Source organism: Taeniopygia guttata, chromosome 12 (assembly GCF_048771995.1).
Source record: "Taeniopygia guttata chromosome 12, bTaeGut7.mat, whole genome shotgun sequence".
Taxonomy (NCBI): domain Eukaryota; kingdom Metazoa; phylum Chordata; class Aves; order Passeriformes; family Estrildidae; genus Taeniopygia; species Taeniopygia guttata.
In genome coordinates, this window is record NC_133037.1 from 12374368 (window position 1) to 12396465 (window position 22098).

Below are 22098 nucleotides of genomic sequence, written 5' to 3' on the forward strand. Positions count from 1 at the left end.
CAGTTTTACCTGTTTCTTAATCCTGTCTTTTAAATTTCACATCTGCTGAGTTACCAACCTTTTGCCCCTCAGCGATTCTCTTGTTTTGTTCTGCTTCAGGCTTCCAAAGGCAGCAGCCCCAGGGAGCAGCTATGGAGTTGCTGCACTTTGCTGAGACTCCTGGCTTTTAGTGCTCCTCTTCGGGTTCTCCAAAGTTTAGTGTTTGGGGGACTTCCTCTTTGTAATTTGATTTCAGTGCTTTTCTCTGGGATGTGCTGTTTGGTTCCAGGTGATTGTTTGAAACTACGTATCTCTAAATCCACAAAATTAGTTGGGAGAAAATTATTGGTTTAAAAGGGCAGTTTTTAAAAAACAAGCAAAACCCATGGGCTTTTGTCTAAAGTTGATTCTTTCCCCTCTATAAACGGTGGATTGATTTATTCAAGTTAAGAACGTGTACCTGTAAGAACCAGACTACTGCAAAACTTCTTACCCTCCCCCAAAGCATGGCAAGTAATTTTTCTGAAAAAAAGAACTCCCTTTTATCAAAGAATTGTACGATGAACTGCGGTCTTGGAATCTGGGAGTACTTAAGTTGATACTCACTGTATAAGGCTAAAAGGTGGCTGAATATTGAAATACAGGCAGTTTTGTATAGTTAAAAATAACAACAAAGATAATTAAATTCATTCAGAATACATCTTTTTATTTATCAAAATTCACACACTGAGTTCTACAAAAACCCATGTAACAGTTTACTTCCATGGTTTTGGTGGTTTATACTAAATTGACACTTGTCTTCAAGTAACATGAAAACCATTCTAAACAGACAAATAATTATGAATTTAAAGTATCTTCAATATAAAATGTAACATGATCCTATTAAAAGTCTATAAAAATCATCATAATTTAATTTGCATAAAAAAGCTAGAGGTGGTTTATAATTAATTACAGTAGCAAAGTGCTGTGCATTTCCATATTAAGGATTCAGAACATTCATATGCACCTCTCAAAACGGTGGCATGAAGGTCTCTTGAGCTACAATGGGAACCAGAGTGTTCTCCAACTCCTTCTGTTTCTGCAGGAGGCCCTGAAATAAAGACAAATGTGAATGTTCTGTCTTCCTGAACCAATGAAGCGTCATTGTTTCATAATTAAAAAAAAATTTCCTTGTGGAGGCCCAGTGGTTTTTAAGTACACAACTTGGGAAAAAACAGTAAAGCCTCATAGACTTGGGGAAGAGGGAACTTCTACAGCAGCCTTCAAAGTGTGACTGGAGTGGAAGCCAGGCCAGTTTCCAGGGATGACCATGCAGAGGAAAAAAGGACTTTTCCACTGTATGAAATGGAACTTTGTCATCCCTTTGTGCACTGTCTCTGCATTTGCAATATTGTAGTGAATTCTTGTATGAAGTGGAACCCGAAATCCTGATGGACATTGGCTTTTAGCCTTAACACGAATACCCTTCAGAGCAAGGGCAGCAAGGCCACTGGAACTGTCTGACATTCCAGGAGACACAGATTAACTGTCACAAGTTCAAGGTTCAAGTCACAGGTTCAAGGTTCCTGCTGTGTCAATGGTTCTTGCAAGTACTGATGATAGGGATAACCTGTCACAAAAATAACTCCTGGAAATGTATCCTTGTCTATATCAAGTCATACATGATAAAACTATGACAAGTATGTGCATAAATTAAGTGTTTTTACTGTAATTAACAGGATCATATATATTGATACATCTGGCCCCTTGCTCTCCACCTAGTTTAGACTTGTCAGAAACAATTTGCTACCACAGAAGTTTGTTTTTAAAAAAGAAAAGGTAGTTATTTTTCTCAGAGTTACAAGGTCTTTCTCAAAGAGTTACAGGCTGCTAGCACAGCTCAGTACAGACCTAATGCGAGGCAGCAGCTCCTACAGCAATTTAGGCACAGATTCCTGGTGGCACCAAAGGGAAGTCAGCAAAGCAGCCTGTAAGACTCCACTTTGGCTCCTTCTCATGCAGCAGCTGCCTACTTTCAATCACTTGATTAATTGCTTTCTAATTAATCAAGAGGATCTGCTTATTTCTATTAATAGGTCAGTGTTTTCAGTCTCTGTGTCAATAATTAATATTTTTGCAGAGCATTGTTTGCATTTAGAACCATGTCACAAAACCAAGTTATAAAATAAACTGCCCTAAATAAACCAAGAGCTGAGGAACAAGTAACCCTGCAAGTTGGCAGCTGAGTGTTTATCACGAGGGTTGCACAGGTACTGGAAAGGTGCTCAGCAACACCTCCCCCAGGGAGCTGTGGGGGTGTGTCCCCACACAGCCATTGTCACCTGCACCTGCCTCAGGAACAATGTGGTGCTCTGGTAGTACTGACCTGGGGCTGAATCCTCTTAAACTTTGTCCCTCCTTTCTCACAAATAATTCACTTTGCTCGGCTTATCCGCTGCCTTTTGATTTCAGTGAGGAAAGAGTCTGTTGCTAGCTCCTATACCTGCTGTGACCTGAGACATTGGAAGAGATTTGCTGTCCTGTAGCAAATGCAGACTCACCCTCCCTCCCTCCTCTTTTCCCTGGGCTCCTACTGCACCAGCCCAGCTGTAGTTATCACTGGCTAAGTGTGGAGTTCAAAGACTAAAGACTGGTTGAAATAGTGACTATTATGTGAATTCCTCCCAAAAAAGCAATGGCTAAATATGCTGTAAATATAGATATGTATGTTTGTAGTCTGAAGCTATCAATCCACTCTATGTATGTATATATAAATGTAGAAGAGCAACACCAGATTATCTTCTGAAACAGAAAACTCAGCTTTTTGTACTTCAGACAAAATCCTACACTATTCATACCTTGCAGTGAAATAACTGAAGCAAAACAGGTCTCATCTGTGCACATCAGGAGGAGAACAATACTTTGGTATACAAGGTATACTGAAATTAAACAGTTCATGTCCTAAATACCTTCTGCAGCTAGCAGGGTATTTGAAAAGGAACTCCACATGTTTTAAGTTAAATCTCTTGCAGAACCAAGATCTACTGAAAGACTAACCTGTTACATTTTAGCCACTGCAAAATTGACTGTAAGTTTATGTGGCTTCTCTGAGCTTGCCAACTTTGACCTGTTTACATAACTGTGGTTTTTACAGCCTCAGCAAGCACATGGGTCAAGTTGTACCTTGAATCTGGCTTCACTCTAAAATGCCACAGGTAAGTGAAGTGAAATACAGAACATGGACTTGTCTCAACAAGGTGAATCAGTAGGACCTAGGGTCTACTGCAAACTGTAACAAGGAGGGACCCAGCCCTATGCTAGGAGTGATAACTGCAGCTGCTTCCCAAACAAGGACCTAGCCCTGGCCAGCTGAAAGTGATAAAGAGTGGAAAACTCCCAAAGCACCAGCAGTCAGAGGTTCTGCTAGAACAGATATGGAACTAGAGTGTTATCAGTGAAACAGGTATAGGTGGCCCATAAGTCTACCATGAACATCTCTGTGTCATAAAGGAAGATGTAGTTATTTGTGTTAGTTAGATTGAAATGATGTGTTGAATTTGTAAGCTGAAGATAAGAAAACCACAAGTTAGGTAAGGCCCCAACCCCCAGATCTGGGACTCCAAGATAAGTAAGTGGCAGGGATTGGTGTCAGATTTGTATAAAAGCTGGTGTGAAATGAACAAAACTGGGACTTGCAGATGGGTGTGCTGACCCCTGCATGTTCCTGGCACCAGTAAAGGTGTCTTTATTTTGCAGTACCTGCTGTGGAGTAGATTCCTTTGGATCAGAAGCCAAAATACTTTACAGCTGTAGATATGTGAAACCAATGTAGAAGCTGTTAGAAACTGGCAGCCTTTCAGTGTTGGGTCACAACTTTTCTTAGTGACTGGGGAGAGTCATAAGCCTTTTTTTGTACAAGTTTACCTACAGCTGAAGCATTGTGGGGATGTTATAAATGGCTATGCAGTAGTTGGCTTTCACGATAATTTATTTGCTTTAATTTTTAAACTCTAATTGTTTGCAAACAACTATTGAAAGTTTTAAACTGCTTTTCAAGTATAACCATTTGTAATGGTTGGCAGGCAGTGTAAAAGGGAAAGCAAGGCTTTCACAAGATATAAGTGGGCTTGCGAAAGATGTATTTTAAAATATGCTGGCAATTGCAAAATTTACATCTAAGACAGTATAAATGGAGAGCAGAAGACCCTAAAAGAAAAACTACCAAGCCTAAAAGTGGCATCCGAAGACCACCCTAGACTGCTGACATCTGCAACTATTGAATTGTGCAAATGCTGCAAAAATTTGAAGCAAGATTGTAGTCAATTAGCTCAAAATAAATTTGCAGGCATTTGAGGAAGTAATGCAACTGTAACAGTATAAAAGACTAAGCTGAGGCAGTGGGTGTGTCACTGGCTTTGCCATGCACCCAGGCCTATAACTTTTGCTTTATAATTATCCCTTATTATCATTTATTGAAACTTAAACATTTAAGAGTGGGCTTTGTTTCTCATGGTGTACATGGCAGTGCTTCTGTCTTTCTGAAGCACAACATGTAATCAATAGCTTCAATTACTGTCAATTTTGTTGTGCTTCACTGTCAGATTTTCTTCCCTTTATTTATTACATTTTCCTCTGAAGGCAGAGAAAAGCCCCGTTGCTAGCAATAAAGTACATTTAGTTTGGACCCATTCAAAAGGAAGGGAAGATACTGGTACATGTCTATTTTCAGGTTCTTCACAATCAAAAGGCAAGCCTGAAATAAGTGGTTTTTTGTCTTGTAGTCCTGTGAGGCCATTTAGAAGCATAGAAGAGAAGTGCTCATGTGCATGTCCAGACCTGTGGCAGCTACACCTTGCTGCCAACATGTGCAGTATCCAATTCACTCAGGCTTTGATAATCAGATACCATTACCAGTGCCTGACTACAGAGAGAACAATGTACACAAACACACACAGTCTTTTATCTCAAGAGTTTGTGTGGCTGTAGCATTAAGCTAATTTTTGTTTTCTTTTCAGAAAACCTGGCTGATTGACAAATCCTGAATTTTCTTTTTGCATGCTAACAAGTAGCAGCTGACTCTGAAGGATTTTTTTTAAGTGTTCATACTTCCACTTTGCAAATTACAGTATTTTTCCAGGCCCGTCACAAGACCACCCCACCAACCCCACTGATCTGTCCTGATCTGGGAACAACAGAGGGGAAGGCTCATTTAACAAGGTTCTAGTGTTGTGTTAAAATTCTCTTCTTTTGAAATGGATGTATTCCCTATAAACAACCCTAACCATAAGAAACCTGGACACCAAAGAAAGTATTTTGTCTTGGTTTCAAGTTTGCTCAGGCACTTCAATGTTTCATAGTTGATTTAAGGACTAAGGTGTCCATATTCTCTAAGGACTGTCCAAAGATGGAAGCAAAAAGTGAAAAACAAAATTAATAAAATGGAACAAAAGTAGAAGACAGGACCCAAAATATAAATCAAATTATGGAAACAGAATTAAAGATAATGATGTGATAATTTTTTTATGATTTTTTACTTCAGTGTCTATATATATATACACACATATATAGATACATGCACAGTTATCCAATAAATTTTTGCTTACCTGTCGTAATTTTGACAATCCTTTGAGAATTTCTTGTTGTCTCTCTCTGATTGTAACATCAGGATTTAGAAGAGCATCTCTAATGTGATCTGAGCTAAAAATCTGTCGTGGCATTTGGTAAGAATCTAAAGTAAACATATATCAAATCAGTTAATAAAATTCTTTATTAATCTTTTAATTTTGAAGAAGCAGATTTTTAAAGTTTATGAAAATCAGGGGTTGGTTGCTACTGAGATTATAATCTCTATTTTTAAATCAAACAACGCTTAGATTGCTAAACCCCAATCTCTATACAGTAAAGCAAGAAAGTCATACTCCATGAACAGTATTTTTAAATTGATAACATATTTGTTGCTTTTCTGATTTTTCAAAACTTTGTGGTTTGATTTGTCTTTAATAGCGAGTCTAATTTGGCTGTACAGCCTTTCTGTGCACTGCTGCGGCACAGAGAGGTCACTGCAGGTGCGCTCCGTGTAAGGTTTCCCCGTACCGTGGCTGTGTTGCGCCGAGGCCGAGCTCAGCGGAGCCCCCGGGGGCAAGCAGAAAACCTCCCGTGTGCGCACGTAGGGCACGAAGCGCGCCGGGGGAGGGCTCCGGGGCGCGGCCGCGGGGCTCTGCTGCCAGGCTGCCTGCGCCTCCTCTCTTCCACCGAGCTGCTGATGCACCAGGAAAGGAGAAGCCTGCATCTGTCTGTGTTGTACTTGGAGTAATCTGTTCCTAACTGCTGGAACAGGTGGTGATTCAGATCTGTATGGAACAATTGAAGTTATAAAAAAGCTCAAACAATACTTCAGTAATGTGATTTTCTCAAATAACAAAGAATCTTTGGAGGACAAGATTTTTTTTATTTATTCTGCTTTTATACCTAAAATCTGTATGGTCTTGTGTATTTTTAATAGTAGACAATTAAATAGATCTAATTTTTTTTTTTTTTAATTCAGGAAAGAAAAGCACATGTATTTCAGTAGTAATGTACTCCTACATTTCATTAATCCAGAGTATTGACATACCTTTCTTCATTCAAGTGATTCTTATGAAGTTTTTCTTCCTAGGAGAAAACAAAAAAGTCAAAAGCAAAACAAAAAATCTCCGTGTTTTTTACATTAAAAGCTTTGCTTTTTCAGAAAAAGTTTGTTCTGAAATTCCAACAGGACTTGTTTGACCTGGCTTCAGGAGAAAGGTATTTATCAAATATTTGCATTTAAGAGACTTGTAGTGCCCATGAAATAAAGCAACAAATTACAGGAGGATTTACTCCCAAGTTTCTGTCTTTGGCAGCTCTAAGCACTATCAAAAATATTATGTCTATTCTCCTATCCTTGGAACATAGGAATTTATAAACCTGAAAGGTTCAATCCAAGATATTAAAGGAAAAGTCCAGAGTTTTTTTATTTGAAGGTGTGAGAAAATGTATGCATACAGAGAGTGAGTAAGTGAGAGAGAGGGCAAGAGAGAAACCAGAAATATATTTGATAGTATTTTCTTTAAAAGACTTTTTTCCAGCCACAAGCTCTACAGATATAATGCTTACTGCAAATGGAGAATGACTCCTCTAAGAAGGATACATTTCTTTGGCAATGGGAGTACATCCTCAGTAATCCATATTCTTTGCAGAAATAAACATTGTTTTCTTGAGTAAGTTTTATTTGAGTAGGTGCTGCTGTACCTCACCTGTCAGCACAGCACAATGACTGGACAAAAACCAGCAAGTCAGTGATGTCACTGTGTCCTGCACACTGCTTGCATTTAAGCTCTCTGTTTACATCATGAATCAGTGAGCAAACAAAAAGGAATCAACACTTTGGAAGACTGAAATAAAAGTAAAAACTCAGTCACAGAATCTGAATATGTTCTGCTCCTGATGAACAGTGCTGACATAAGGATGAGCAATAGGACAATTTCAATGTTCCAGTTACATAACTGAATTCCCACCCATGTAAAACTGTGAGGAACAAGAGTTTTAAAAACACATCATTGTTCTCAAAGGCCAGACAGTGACCCACCTTTCTGCCTCTGTGGCCCTTACTCTTCGCAGCTGTTTCTTCCCGAGGTGAGAGAGACCTGGCTGAGTGCCCCCCTCTCCTTGCACTGAGCTGCCCAGGGCTGTTCCTTTCCACCAACTGCAGCAGCTCCATTTGGCGGCGCACCTTGTTCTCCTCCCTCTGTCTCTGCAGTGCTTTAGGGTACCTTTCTGAGGCTGGAATGTATCTTTTCCCAGGCTTGTTTATGTTCCAGTCAGGTCTTTTGCTGTATTTTTCCGAAGGTTTAATGTGCCTTTCTTTTCTTGCATATTGTTCATATAGATCACTGTAAATACCACCAGTCTCTTTTCCTGAAAGTTTATTTTTATCCATATACTGCATTTCCTTCTGGTATTTTTTGCTGTTAGACATTTCTTTATATTCTATGGAAATATCAGGTGATTCACAACATGCAGTTCTTTCCTCAGCTGACTCCGTGTATACTGAAGTATTAAAGCAATCTAAAAAAAAATTGTATTTTAACTCCAAGTCTGAGCTATTCAAATTTCTTGGTTGACTTTTGTATATATATCAATCTAACATTACTTATTTTATTTTAAAAATGGCTGCTACAGTTTTATAATGCTTTTTTATTCTTTCTTCCGTGGAAGACACATAGGACCTGTAGAAGCAAACTCGGTGAGGGAGGGATAAAACACAGAAGACTAGAGAACCAAATAAAGTTACCTTAAAAATTTAGACCTATGTGGCTTGTGACCCTAAATTGACACAGTATTCCAGACTATGGGATTTGTAACTGGTAAGTAACAACTATCCAGAAATATAATTTATTTAGAATAAATACAGGAATGAAGTGGTATACTGCGACACACTAACATTACTGTGTCTGTGCAAGTATTTCTTTCTAGCTTCATGCCCTGAGAGTGTCAGTGATTTGGCTCAGTTTCACAAACAGGGTCCCAGAGTAACTCGGGGTGGGCTCAGTACCTGTCTGCACTGCCGTGTCCTTCCGAGGGGAGCCCTGCTGCTCAGGGGGGCTCTCCACACCAGCAGGGAAATCAGTACCTTGTGCTGAAATGCCAGAATTACAGTTGTCAGACTCTGTATCACCTGAAAAGTGGTAGAGTTGTTCCATTTAGTAATGATAGTACAGGGATAAAGCGTTTCTAAAATCATGGGCCATTCAGGGGAGCTGGGAAGAAAGGTTTGGCCTGGTAGGCCCTGGGAAAATTCTAGGGTAGGCCCTGGGAAAATGTTGGGCTTTGTCTTTACTGGATCATGCGAAACCACACCTGTATAATCATTTTATAATTATGATGAATGATATAATTGTTATATGATAAATTATATGATTGTTAAATGTGATGATTGTTTGGTAATTGGATATGATTACTGTTTAATTGTAACAGGAATCATGAGAAACGATGTCTGGGGGGTTTGATGGAGATTACAAGAATCCATGCTTGGATGAGATCAATGTATACAGTAGAACAAGATAAGTTTAATAACTAATATGTAGTTATAGAACAATAGGATAAAAAAACATATTCATCTCAAATCCATGTCGGAGTCAGATTTGGGTCTGTACCCCTGACTCCCAGAGCACTTCAATGAAAGCACCTGCATATAATCATTCTGTGATTATGTGTTTCTAACAGTAGCCTATGTTCAATTTAAACCATGCTATAGAGTTATCAGACTGTTGTGGTTTAGAGCTCAAAGCAATACTGAGAACTCTGGTCCAAATCCCAGTAATCCCCCTTTTCCACTGGAAATCTGACAGCACACAGGTCTGAATATTCCTGTTAATTCCTGCCGGTATCTCTGCATTTCTTCCTTTATGTAATACAGTATTTGAAACTTACTAAAATACAATATTCTCCATGGGAGTCAACACTTATATTTGTTTGAAAGGTAAATAAATTGTAATGAAAGTTGGTTTGTGACCTAAATGCAGACTAGGAAACAAAAACCAAAAAACCCACCTCAATCCCAGAATCAACTTGCTTTCAACCACCAAAGAAACGGGCAAACTGAGTGTGAGATTTATACTTGCCACTACCATGACTGTTCTGAAGTTCTGAAATGTCATGTGCCTTCTGAGCCAAGTCTGGAATGTGCTGGTCTTGTTTTGATCCCTGGGCTAATTCCTGAGCTTTCTCCATTGCCTGATAAAGCTCTCTGGCTTTACGAGTTGCAAGTTCCTTAAAAAAAAAAAAAAAAAAGGGGTTAATATGTGATTATTTATTTTGAGAATAAAATCAATTGGATCATTTAATGACCATATAATCCTCAAAGTTTATATGTATTTTTATTTCGGGAAAGTATTTTTTTTCAAAACTACAAATAGTTGAGTAAGTACAGTATGTAACCCATAATTTCTATGATTATAAATTCAGAACCTCTGCTGGACTAATGAAAGATCTTCAGTCTTAGCATTAAAAAATGAGCATCCAAGTTATCTGGCTATTTATTTCCCTTCTAATAAATTCCTTTTTTTCTAGATGCCATCTGATGTCAACCATCTGCAACTTCCTGTAGTATGTGGTTTAATGAGATGAAAGGAGACCAAATCAAAGTAATAAACCCTTAAGTAATAAAGCCTTACTCCTACTTGCACAGGAAGGAGACAGTAAAAGCTCCCCAGCAAATGTCAGGGGGTTACAGTTCCCTGACTCAGTAGGTTCAAGGTGCAGGAGACTTTGCCAAGGAAAACCTCATTTCCCAACTGTTATTACCAGCTGATCCCACTCCCTCCTGCATTTGCAGTTGGAAAGAACATGTTTCACATGCAGTCACATGTTTCAAAGGAGCTGAGCAATTACAGAGGATGAATTTGCCCATGTTGAACCAAGCTGTTTAAAGCATCTACAGGCAGATGCCACACACTTCCATCCAGAAAACGCAGAGAAATCAGAGTCCACATTTCTGCAGGCTTTGGAGAAGACTGTTTCTGGAATCACCTTGTCTTATGACACCATGGAATCTGCTACTGTTCCAAAGAGGAAGCAAACAGTGCCAAAAGAAAGAATGAAACATCAGACCAAGTGTTTAACCTTCCACAGAGGTTAAAGGAGAGATAGAAATGCATAATCTGTATTCAGCAAAGGTCAACACGTACCTTTGGTTTAACTTTCATATGAAAGCACTGTGTAAAGCTCAGCAACAGCTATGCAGGGGAAAGATGGCAAACTTGAGTGACTTTTAAAATGCCATTTCCAGACTACATCCTAAGAAGTCTTTAATTCAGACTGAAAGCACATTCACTCTGATGAACTTCATGGTACTGAAGCACCTTAAAAGCATCAAGTTACCAATAACAATAATTGGACCACAAACTTTGAGGTATTTTTTAAATTTTAAATTTGCATTTTAAACCAGATGTTTCTGCACTATTTAAAACTACATTTCTATTTCTGCCAGTTCTTACATTCTCTTCCTGAAAAGGGCCTTGTTCAAAAAGAGAATCTGACCTTATTCTTGTATGGTGTTGTATGTTTATTAACTAAGGAAGCTTACATTTTTTATAGTTTTCATTTTCAAAATGAGCAAAATTTTGCAAGTGAGGAACAAGAACTATTTTCCTCAAAATTCAGTGTTATCACTGACAATCTGCTCTACGATATTGCAAACCTCACCTCCTTTTGTTTTTGTTTCAGCATTTCTTCTTCAAACTGTTTCTGCAGTTGTGCTTTTTCTCGTGCCAGGCGCAGTTCTTCCTGTTGTTCTTCCCATTTTCTCTGCTCTTCCTCCAGTTGTTTCTGCTTCCGTTTTTCTTCTACCTGAGCCATTATTGCTTTCTGGCAGGATCAGAACAAAAAGGGCAAAGTAAAAGATACAACATTAACATATTGTAAGGTTTTTATTAATGTGTTTTTGTATATGTGTAGGATTGGATTTGGAAAAATGTAAAAAAAAACCCTGAAGACAATTTACTTCAAATACTCCTGGGTTTGTTTCTGGAAAATCACCAGCTGAATTGAGCAGTCTGAAATATTCAGATAGAAAAAAAGAGCTTTTTATGTTTTAGAAAATACTTTTTATTTTTCTTGTAAAGAGATGAAAGTCTGATTTGCACCTTATTGGTGAAAAAAGCTCCTGGTAATCCAGGAGTTTGATCCAGCAGTGTGACTAGAACAGTCTCTACATTTAGATTGAGACTTTTTCACACCATGCTAGAGACACCAGCACACAAATACACGTTGTTAGGGTGCCACAAAGGTTAAGTAAATGTTAGTGAAGTAGATAAAAAATTAAAGGCTCATGGAGTGGGAAACTGTAAATATCAGATTTCTCCTCCTTATAACAGTGGAGACTGAAGGAAAATGCATACAAACCTGCTAGAGCTCCAAGGACTGAACTGTACCTTTTTATGAGGCAGGAACTCAGTTACAGAAGTGCAATAATCTCGTGCAAATATTGAAAGAGAATTGTAGAGTCTGACTGAAGGAAATACTGCCAAACAATGCACATGTCATCTAAAATGTAAAAGTCAAGGGCCTCTCTGGGTTCTGGTATTAAATCTCATGCTTTATTCATGAGACATTACCTTTCATCTTTTCTTTTTGTTAAAGAAGTGTGAGACTTTAAAACCCAAGTCTACCTGATGTTCCAGCTGCTTCTGCCGCCTCCTGTCCCTCTCCTCAATCTGTGCAGGGTCCAGCAGAGCCGTCATGGAACGGAGGAAACTGAACAAAGGGACATGCCAATGCTTTTAATCATTAGAAAATAATCCTTAAGCCTTTCTTAATTAGAATCAGTTAGATTTAATTTTCACATTGAGGTTATTCTGTTGTGTTAATTATAAATTAATATATAAATTAATTCATAGATTAGAAAATCCTTTTCATTAAGGAACAAAGTAAGGTTATTTGCAGTAAATTTCATTAATAAACATAGGCAGCACTTGTGTCTCTCAACAGTGAAACAACAGGTATTTGGAAAAAAAAAAAAAAAAAACAACAAAAGCCACATGAAGATAAAGGCTTTATTTATTTTTAAATTTCTGAGGAGGTACCAGAAATGTACTAGCTGGAAAAATTATCCTTACAAAGCTCACTCACCTGACTCTCTGACTTTGTTCCAAAGCACCATTTTTAGCAGCTTTTTCTGCAGTTCCCATCTGTAAGGGCATGAGGTTGCCTAAAGCTGCAGGGGACAAAGAGTGAATGGAAGCACTGGGGTCCTTGGCATCAGGTGGCAGGGAAAGACTTTCAGGTTTTCTGTGCATTCCGTTTAAGGGGTGTTGTGCATTAGTATTAAAGTGGTTCTTAAAAGAATCAAAATGCATTTCCCATCTGTCACGCTCTTCTGCCTATATAAGTATCAAGCAACAACAACAAAAAAAAGTATTCAGTTACGCTGTGTCTATAAAGTGTGGTTAATAAAACAGATGATACGCATTTTGTACACCAGGAACATTTGAAAAGCTACAATGCAGAAAGCAGTTAATTCCTTAAGTGAGAAGACAAGTGTCTCAGTTAAAATGCAAGTCAGATCACAGATTATAATGCTGAGCCATACCTGGTCAGCACAAACGTATTGCTACTGCAGTTTCATGAAAAAAAGGAAAGGGTCACTCTCTGGTGCCTGCAGTCCTCCTTCCACAGCACACCTACCCAATTAACAACAAAACAGCTAATGAAGCAACATATCCCAGCTGTGTTCCCTTCAGAGTTAAAAAACAGTTTACAAAGGAAGCCTGATTCCTTCAGCTGCTCAGGAAAAGACAAGACTTGTGTTGTGTGCAGGTCTGTAACCATCCCTGGCAGCAAGACTGGCTTTGAGGGGGTAAAAAAAGGGAAGGCTATTTTCTTCCATACTTTCTGGAAAAGTGCTTGCTTTTAAGCTTTTTATATCTTCATGAGTGTCTATGTGTATTAAAAAAATATTTCTAGAAACAGAAACATTGCTGTGACACTTGGTTTCTCTTTTCTCATCTTCTGTAGTCTACACAAATCTTTTTCTAAAGTGTCTAACCATGGTCTCTACACCACCTTGCAAACCCAAGTGCTTCTACACATACTGGAAAAGAGAAAGAAACTGTTGGAAACAAGATAACTTGTTAATTTTTCTTTTGTCTCTCTAGTTAGGCTTGACTTAACTTGGCCCTAGGGAAAGGAGTTTTCTTGACACTTTCAGGCGATGTAGCATCACTGTTAAGCAGATGGGCTGAACATAGCAACAGACTGGGAGTAGCCCAAAGATACCCAGAAAGATAAAAGGTTATCAACAGAACAGCAACAAAACATCAGTGGCCATCTAAACAACATCCACCCTCAGATGCTGCCTTTGGCAGAATTGGAGACAGCTGGTAAGAATGAAAATCTAATTAACACCTGAGGCAAGGAGATTAGGATCCAATGGGAAAGTGAATATTGGGGGTGGCTCAACTCTAGACCAATAAAACAATGCATCTCTATCGATTCTGACTGTATAAAGTTTGGGGGGAAATCCTGCAAAAACCTATGTTTGGAACATTTTCCTTGGTACATCCTGGCCAGAAAATAAAGTAATGCCTGATTCTCTATCACTTCAAATATAGTGCTAGAGGGTTTTATTTTCTCCCTGATTTTCGGTGATGCTGCCACTGTTTCCATCCCTGCAGCAAGCCCTCTAACACACAAGACACTGAAATACTGAAGAGCCACTGGCTCTGTGTTCAGTAAGTGCATCCTTATGGTGAAAACCTAGGCATGCTGCACAAAATTCCATCTTTGTTGCCACTTCACTAATTTCATTTTTTATTTCTTAAAACAAAAATAAAGACTTCTCTAAATCACAGATACCTTTGATAAATTAAGTTTTTCTTCTAATTTCCGTAGTTTAGCTTCTTCCTTCTGCTTGTCCAACTCTTCAAGCCACTTCTTTTGTTGCTCATGTTTCAGAGCACTAAAAGGTCGCTCCTGTGGCACAGCTTCCTGAAACAAGACAGCTGCTAGTTCTACAAAAAATTAAGTATCTTGTCCAGCCACATAGTGACTTGGCAAAAAGCTCTGCCTTTAGGTGGTGAGCAAAACTGGGCCTTTCTCTAGCACAATAAAAGGATGTAAATTTGTAACTGTAGCAAGTATCTGACTGCTAACAGACAGATGAATTTTGAATATTACTCTTAACTTGAACCATCAGCCTCTCACTCCAGAAAATTCTACTTATTTGTATCATGAACAGAAATCCCTTTTTCTTCCTATGCTTCATTGCTCGGTCTGTGTTCCAGGCAAATTCAGCACCACAATCTAATTAGCAGTAATCTGTCTCAAATTAAGGAGTTACCATCTTCATTCTTCTGTTTCTGCTTCTTAAGGGATCTCTGTACTGTTTAACAAGCTCCAGTGGCACTGAGAACTTCCAATGCCATCTGACAAAAAACTCTCTTCAATCACTGCCTACCAGCCATAATTTAAGACCTACTTCTTGAACTTTCTGCCAACAGTATCTTTTATTTTATATAGGTTCCCACTTCTCTATTTCTTCAGCACATACTTAAACCTTGTAGGCAATTAAAAAGCTTACCCTGAAACCCAATGCTGTGCAACTGCCAGCTGGAAAGTCAGAAGGACTGAAATCAGAAGACTGCCCAGCTGGAGCTCTTGGAACATTCAGTGCAACTCCACCAGCCTCTGTGGCTAAAGCAGCTGTACAGGCAGAGTTCTCCTCAGTGCCATGAACTGAGTCAGCTGGAAGCACTAGCTGCAAACCAAGGGACCATTTTAAGACTTATTCAGCTCACCTGTTTTATTTGTTAACAAAATCATACTTCTAGAAGCTGCTGTTCATTAAAACCTCAGCCCAAATTTGTAACTAAGCATCTTTTATCCACTATTTATCAATTATGTAGATTGAAACAAGTTCTTAATAGGATAGAGTCAAAACTTTGCTAGGAATGCTGAATGTGCTTCTGCTGTAAGAAATGATAGTAGGTACAACTCTAACTTCTGTTTAACATCAATAAATTTTATTGGAGAAGTCTCTTGTGAGTATAATACATTTATCTAACACAGTGGTTTCAAAATGACAGCTTTTTAAAAAGCTAGATGTCATACTGGCTATGCTCATCATGCAAGCAATCAAATGTATGTGAGACCTTATGAACAATGTATATAATTATATAGCCAGGAATTACATTTGAAACTATTTCCCCAAACAGAACAAGAAAAGATTTATACTTTTTAGTCAGGAATCCAAATGGAGGGACAGGAAAGGGCTGTTCCTGCTATAAAGATCTTAAGCTGACAAGTTATGACCTGGGGCAACAAGTAAGTGTGGACCAGGGAGCTGCAGCAATTCATGCCCTGAGAAGCCTTAAAGCACCACCAATATTGGATTCTAGAGGATTTGTACAGAAAAGAAAATCTTCTATGAATTGTAAATGAAACTGTTCTGCAACAGTGCTGTAAAAACTGTGCTCTTTTGTTTATGGACAGTCTTACCTGGCCTGGGTCAGGCGTTTCCACCTTAGGGGTTTTATTACTGCCAAGTTTTGCCCAGAAATAACCCACCTCTCCCTCCAAAGTTTCTTTCAGCTTCTTTTTCAGTGCCACCTGTTCATCTTAAACAAACAAAACCAAACTCTTACTAGAATTCCTATTGCAAACATTTAGCAGTAAAAAAAAAAAAAAGACAGCAATACATATCTTCCCTGTCACTTGGACTGTGAAATGGACACAAGAATTGTCACCAATCAGTCTGACCAATCCCTCATGACCTTGCTCTTAAGAACAAAGTGGGCATCTGACCAGGGATGCAGAGCTAAGTGGGGAGTCTCTCTGGGGAGTCTAAAAAACACTGGAGTAACAACTTCCCAGGGAAAACCAACAAATAACCAAGTATATGAACTCTCTGCATTTTGTTACACTAGTCTTGAACTACTTTAATATCATTAAAAGCAATGGAGCTATAATGGAAGCTACTGACAATGCAGAATTAAACCTTAAAACCAAATGGTCTAAATCCAATTTCAAAACAAAACACAGCACTCCTTCATGTGAATCATAAAAAGCTTAATTTGTCAGAGATCATTTACTACTGTATTGAACAGCTTTTGTTTCCTCCAGAGACACCCCTTGATTGGTGATGGGGCTGGACTGCAAACTCTTTCAAGTTGAAATTTCAATTTCATTTGCTCAGTCATGCTTGTAGATTGGGGTGACGCTGTTCCATGAAAAAACAAATGAATTTTTTTAACAATAATGGCTGTCAATTACTGCCAGAATGTGACAAAACTTCTGGCAAGTAGCACCTAAAATACAAAGCACAACAATGTATTTGAGATAATATTTAATTGGCAAAGAAGTGTTTCTTGCAAGAATTGATAATCTTTGCATAAACTTTTGAAATTCAAGAATCTTACTCTGTCTTGGAGACTTATTATTTACTTTTCAATTTGTAGCAACTGTACTAAGTAAATTTAAAAGGGCATAAGGAATACCAAATTTCTTGGCATCCTGAGTGTAATAAAATATATCAAAAATGTATTTTACACATCATAAATACCTAATTCTTTCTTCCATTGGGTCTTTTTAAATTCCAATAAGGCTTTCTCCCCTTCTCTTTCACCCAAGGTACTAAACAAGTCAGCAGGTTTCCATGAATCCTTTCTAGAGAAAAGGAAAGAAGGGAAAGATTTTTATCTAGAAAGCTGATCTGTTAAATTTTTAATTAGTATTTATATAAAAATGTTGTTAAGAACATGATATGAACCTTTATTGGAGATACAATTTTTGTATATAGTAACACAAATGTACCTACATAACATTCTGTCCTGGCTGTGGATGTACTTCTTGTTTCCTGCCTGAATCAGAGTTTGCTTCATCTGGAACTGGGGACACTTCACAATCTTTTTGGAGTGATGCTATAACATTTTCCTCTGATGCCTCGTTAGGAGCTGTGGTAGAACATAAATATATATAAATGTATATATAACCACTAAACTTGCTTCAGCTTTGAGTAAATACTTTGAGAGCAGCAGAAACTTGCAGATTCCCCACAATTTAACAAAAGTGTTTTCAGCTTATAATAGTTAAGGCATGTAAATTAGACCTTCACAGGGTATTTTTAAAATGCTAGATTTAGTAATCACTTATTCTTGGCTAAGGGCTCAATTTGGGACTCTAATTAATTGCAGGATGTCTCATTCTTGGTGCAAAAGCTGACCCCCTCCACAGATCCACCAACAGGAGGAAGGATGTAATAAAGGAAAATAAGCAACAGTTCTTACAATTATGAGAAGAAGAACTGGGGATGGGAAAAGAAAAATACTATTCAGCACTAATAGTCCAGTTAGGTAGAAAGACACAAATCCAACTTTGGCCACAGGAAAATGGCAGAACTGCTCTTGAGACACAGAGAAGGGCCTGAACTCTTCACAAACCAGAACTACCCTTCTCCTTGGACAGTAGTAAAGTGCAGTTCTAGTGTAAAATGGTTCTTATTTTGCATGAAACAGTGATAACTTTTCTTACTGGTTTGCTCTTCAAAATACTGGAAATCTAACAATCTTTTTTACTGTGATAATTCTGAAATGCTTGACTCTCACAGTAACAATGTCACATTCATAATGGCAAAGGGTATTTTTTCTGAGACCATTCAACTTAAGTGTAACATCTCTACAATGTGCAAGTAACCTGAAATTATTGACTCCAAGTAAAGCTTTCACATTTTGCTCTATTTCCATGGAACAAATGCATCCAATGGCTGGTATCTTACCCATTTCCTCTTGCTTTTCATTATGAGTCTCAGAGATGCTTCTTCCTTCTTTAACAATCATCAAAATCTGTTGAAGCTGTGTTTGTGTTAAACACACCAAACTTTTAAAGTCTTCAGCTGATACATGTGGGGGTTGAGGTTTGTGTTTAGTTTTTTTCACAATACTAGGATCCTCTGAATCAGGATATCTGTTTGTCTTATCTCTTTGGAAAATCAAAGAGTAACCTTTAGTTGTGGCTTCATGTGAGGAGTGTTTATTTACTTGCAGTTTTTCACCTTTTGTCATTGATAAGCTTGATTCACTCCTTGGTTTTGTTAAATTTTCCTGCTTGATACAAGCATTTTGTGTTGGCCTCAAGATGAGCCCAGTGTGCTTTATTCTCAATGCCTGTTTAGGTGCTCTGGCTTTATTGCCCATCTGTTAAAGCAAAAAGATTTCACCATTAAATAAGGAAAAACATTGTATTTGTAACAAATGAAAACAAGATTGAGGCAACAAGGACAAGAACTGTAATTTTTCTTTTCTGTTCCATCAGTAGAAACTCTGTAAAAGCTACTGAACATCTTCACAAGTACCAGGAAAACTTTGGAAGAGGACACAGCACCTGAATTTGAGTATTTCAAAATGCCAGTATGAATAATAACTTTATGTAGCATAACGTTTAAAATAATTAACAAGCATTAATTCTGCTTTACTTTGGTGTTTCTTAATAGGGAATAGGTGTTTCCTGGCTCCACATAGGTACATGCCTTCACCATGCAGCCAGCAGTATTTTAGTCTTGATTCTTCCACTCTGAACTAAGTTTTATTCTTTCCAAGGTCCTTGGTGCAAACTTGTAATTATTTCCCGTGTATTGGGACCTTTTTCTGCTTTTTCTCCTTCTCAAACCCATCCCCTTGCAGTTTACTCAGAGACAGCCTGTATGACCAAACTTGAAATTAAGTACACTTCAGATCACTATTTTACCAGGATTCCTTTAAGGTCTCTGAAAGTTCTCCTTCAGATGATACCCTCTGCTGCTCTAACTTCTTGGCCAAGGAAACTAATGCATTTTGAAAAAGTAAAAATAGTCATAAAATCTCAAGTTAAAAGAGACTCATAAGCACACATTTCTCTTTCATAAATATAATTGTTTACAAATTTATACAGTTCAAGTTCTCAAATTTTCTGTTAACAAATAGTGAATTTTTGTGTTCTAAAAATTTTACACTTACCTTCATGGCAGGCTTTGATTTATCTTTTGGGAAACAGACACAAACATATGAAAGAAGTATTTAATAACAACTTGCCCCTGAAAAACAATCTTAAGAAATTAGTAAAACATTACAGTCATCTCACTTTTGTAAATCAGGGGGAAAGTACTTTTCCCATACCATCTGCCCTGATTATTTTTCTTTTTTTACTTATTTCAGTATACACACTTCAAAAGTATGCTGAAAAAAAATTTTTTTTTTTTCTGTGTAAGAAGGAGAAAGTACCCTTAAGCTACTGCAGAATAATCCTACTTCAGCCCCTAAGAACGTGAGCAGTGTTTTTCAGTGCAGAAACAAAATTCAGAACAAATATAATTTGATGCAATTTTTGACAGCATTCAATTCAAGGAAATGCTGTTTATGGAAAAGAGTGCTTGTTCAAGGCCAGTTCACAGTGCAAGACAAGGCTTTATCTTGGAGCACTCTGGGACACAGACTTCCCCTAGCCAGCCCAAGATGCTAAAGATGACTGTAAAGAGCACTGGAATTCCCTCCTGGCTCAAAACACCACATAGTGTCTCATTAGGCAGCTATCTGGTAAATGCAGAAAATGAAATATAATTGAAACAGCATTTAATGGAAAATTTCTGTATCCTGACTATGTAGAACAGTTAGGAGAAGTAGACTTGTACAGAAATGTATGTCTGACAAATCACAAAATTGGAATTTATTGCAGAGACATATATCTAACAAACTGCAGAAATAGAATTTATTAACACTTAATTAGCAACATAGGTTTTCCCAGTATATCTCAGATGGTAGTCGTGAGATTTGGCCTAAATAAACTGCTTATTGAAAATTAAAAATATTGAAAATACTGCAAATACTGAAGCTACTTTAAAAACATGATTGTAATGATGTCATGCTGTGTAAATCAAGCTGTTATTAAGCCTCTTTTATCCTGGCAAGTAATGTGTTATAAAGTTACAGAAATTATCAAGTTGCACCAGTTGATACACAATAGCACTTAACTTTTTATTTTAACACAAGCTAAGCAGTGGAGACTATTTGCCAGCTGTTCCCTGGTGCACAGACTATTCAGAGTTCTTTATCAACCTACTCTTCAGAATCGAGCTGGTGAGAGAGAGGACTTATAAATAACAATGCACAAACATTCTTCCTAATCTCAGAAATATTGCAGGAAAGCTGGGCTTTATGTCTCTTGGATATTAGGTTTAACTTCAAGAAGCTTTAAAGATTAAATAAAAAAGTACCAGAAGAAGCTAAAATTAGCCTAGGCTTTCCATCCAGCACTTCAGTTTCGAGCTTCAGTCCATCGCTGCAAAACGAGAGAGAGAGAGAGAGAGAGAGAGAGGAATCTGAAATATTAAGTAATCTGATAATGGTGAGATTTTAACATTCATAACAAGAACAATTACTGTTGTTCCAGATGGTCCTTCACATTCCAAGCTATGTTTTGAGAAGTTACTTAAAACAAAGAAATCAACATGCCTTGAAAAAGGTCCAGTTTTTTTAATACTGAAAGAACTACTACAACTTTGCATGTTGCAAAGTCGATCTATAACACTAAAGGCGCCACTCAATATCGTTATACAGAGCAACACGTCTCAAGAATTGAGTAATGCAGGAATACCAATTGGGTGCTACACAAATCGCTAACCAAGCCTCCGGGAACGCCGGCGCTGGTCATAAAGCGGGGCTGTGTCCTGGGAAGAGCCTTTGGTTGTGCTTCCATGCGCAGCAATTTCCCTTCGCCTGTGGAACCGGCGCTGCTGGAAGCGCTCAGGAGAGAAAACGCGGCAGTGTCAATAGCCAGCTGCCTTTCTCTCCCCGATAAGCGCTCCAAACACCACTCGATCTTAGTATTTCATTATAAAACGTTAACAGTGAAAAAGCCCAGCGCAGTTCGAGCTCGCACGCAGCTTTTTAAGGGGCACCTTACAAAGGGCATTTAGGTAAGCGGAGCCCGGCCCGGCCGCGGAGGGTGCGCGCTGTCCCCGCACGCCCCGCGCCGCTGCCCACAGCCTGTCCCGAGCCCTCCCACGGCAGCGGCGCTGGGCCCGGCTCTGTCCCGCGGATCGCTCCCGCTCGGCACTGCGGGACCTCCCCGAACAACCCCAGCCCGGCCCCGCCGGCTCCTTACCCCAGGTTCATGACGCTGCCCGGCGGCCGCGCAGCCCCGCGGAGCCCCGAGCATCGCCCGCCCTCAGGGCGCGCCCCGCTGAAGGAGCCGCGCGCCGATTGGCTGTTAGTGGGGGGGCTCCACCAATGGGCATCCGCATCACTGCGGGGCGGCGCGGCCGGGAACGCTGGGAAATGGAGTCCAGCACAGCCCCGGACCCGGAGAGCCGGAATGGGTCCGATGGAATCCCGCACAGCCCCGGGCCCGGAGCGCCGGGATGGGTCCGATGGAATCCCGCACAGCCCCGGGCCCGGAGCGCCGGGATGGGTCCGATGGAATCCCGCACAGCCCCGGGCCCGGAGCGCCGGGATGGGTCCGATGGAATCCCGTACAGCCCCGGGCCCGGAGAGCCGGGATGGGTCCGATGGAATCCCGCACACCCCCGGGCCCGGAGCGCCGGGATGGGTCCGATGGAATCCCGCATACCCCCGGGTCCGGAGAGCCGGGATGGGT

The 22098-nt window shown here is 39.2% G+C and overlaps 1 protein-coding gene across 7 annotated transcripts; it reads right to left on the minus strand.

Annotated features, from left to right (window-relative positions):
* Positions 1 to 664: 664 nt before the first annotated feature.
* Positions 665 to 21755, minus strand: CCDC66 (coiled-coil domain containing 66). Of its 7 annotated transcripts, none has more exons than XM_030283088.4 (19): positions 21607 to 21755; positions 20717 to 20781; positions 19464 to 19486; positions 18248 to 18665; positions 17291 to 17426; positions 17036 to 17139; positions 15973 to 16091; positions 15056 to 15232; positions 14332 to 14463; positions 12607 to 12857; positions 12147 to 12231; positions 11182 to 11343; positions 9606 to 9747; positions 8531 to 8614; positions 7565 to 8043; positions 6572 to 6609; positions 6052 to 6308; positions 5562 to 5686; positions 665 to 1069 (listed from the first exon to the last, which is right to left on the minus strand). In XM_030283088.4, the coding sequence occupies exons 1-19, from the start codon at positions 21615 to 21617 to the stop codon at positions 989 to 991; spliced, it is 2889 nt and encodes a 962-aa protein (XP_030138948.4). In that variant the 5' UTR covers positions 21618 to 21755; the 3' UTR covers positions 665 to 988. The 7 variants fall into 7 exon arrangements, with proteins under 7 accessions (XP_030138948.4, XP_030138947.4, XP_030138946.4 ...); XM_030283087.4 differs by having other exon boundaries at positions 8531 to 8653; XM_030283086.4 differs by having other exon boundaries at positions 8531 to 8653; positions 9600 to 9747.
* Between the last annotated feature and the right edge of the window lie 343 nt (positions 21756 to 22098).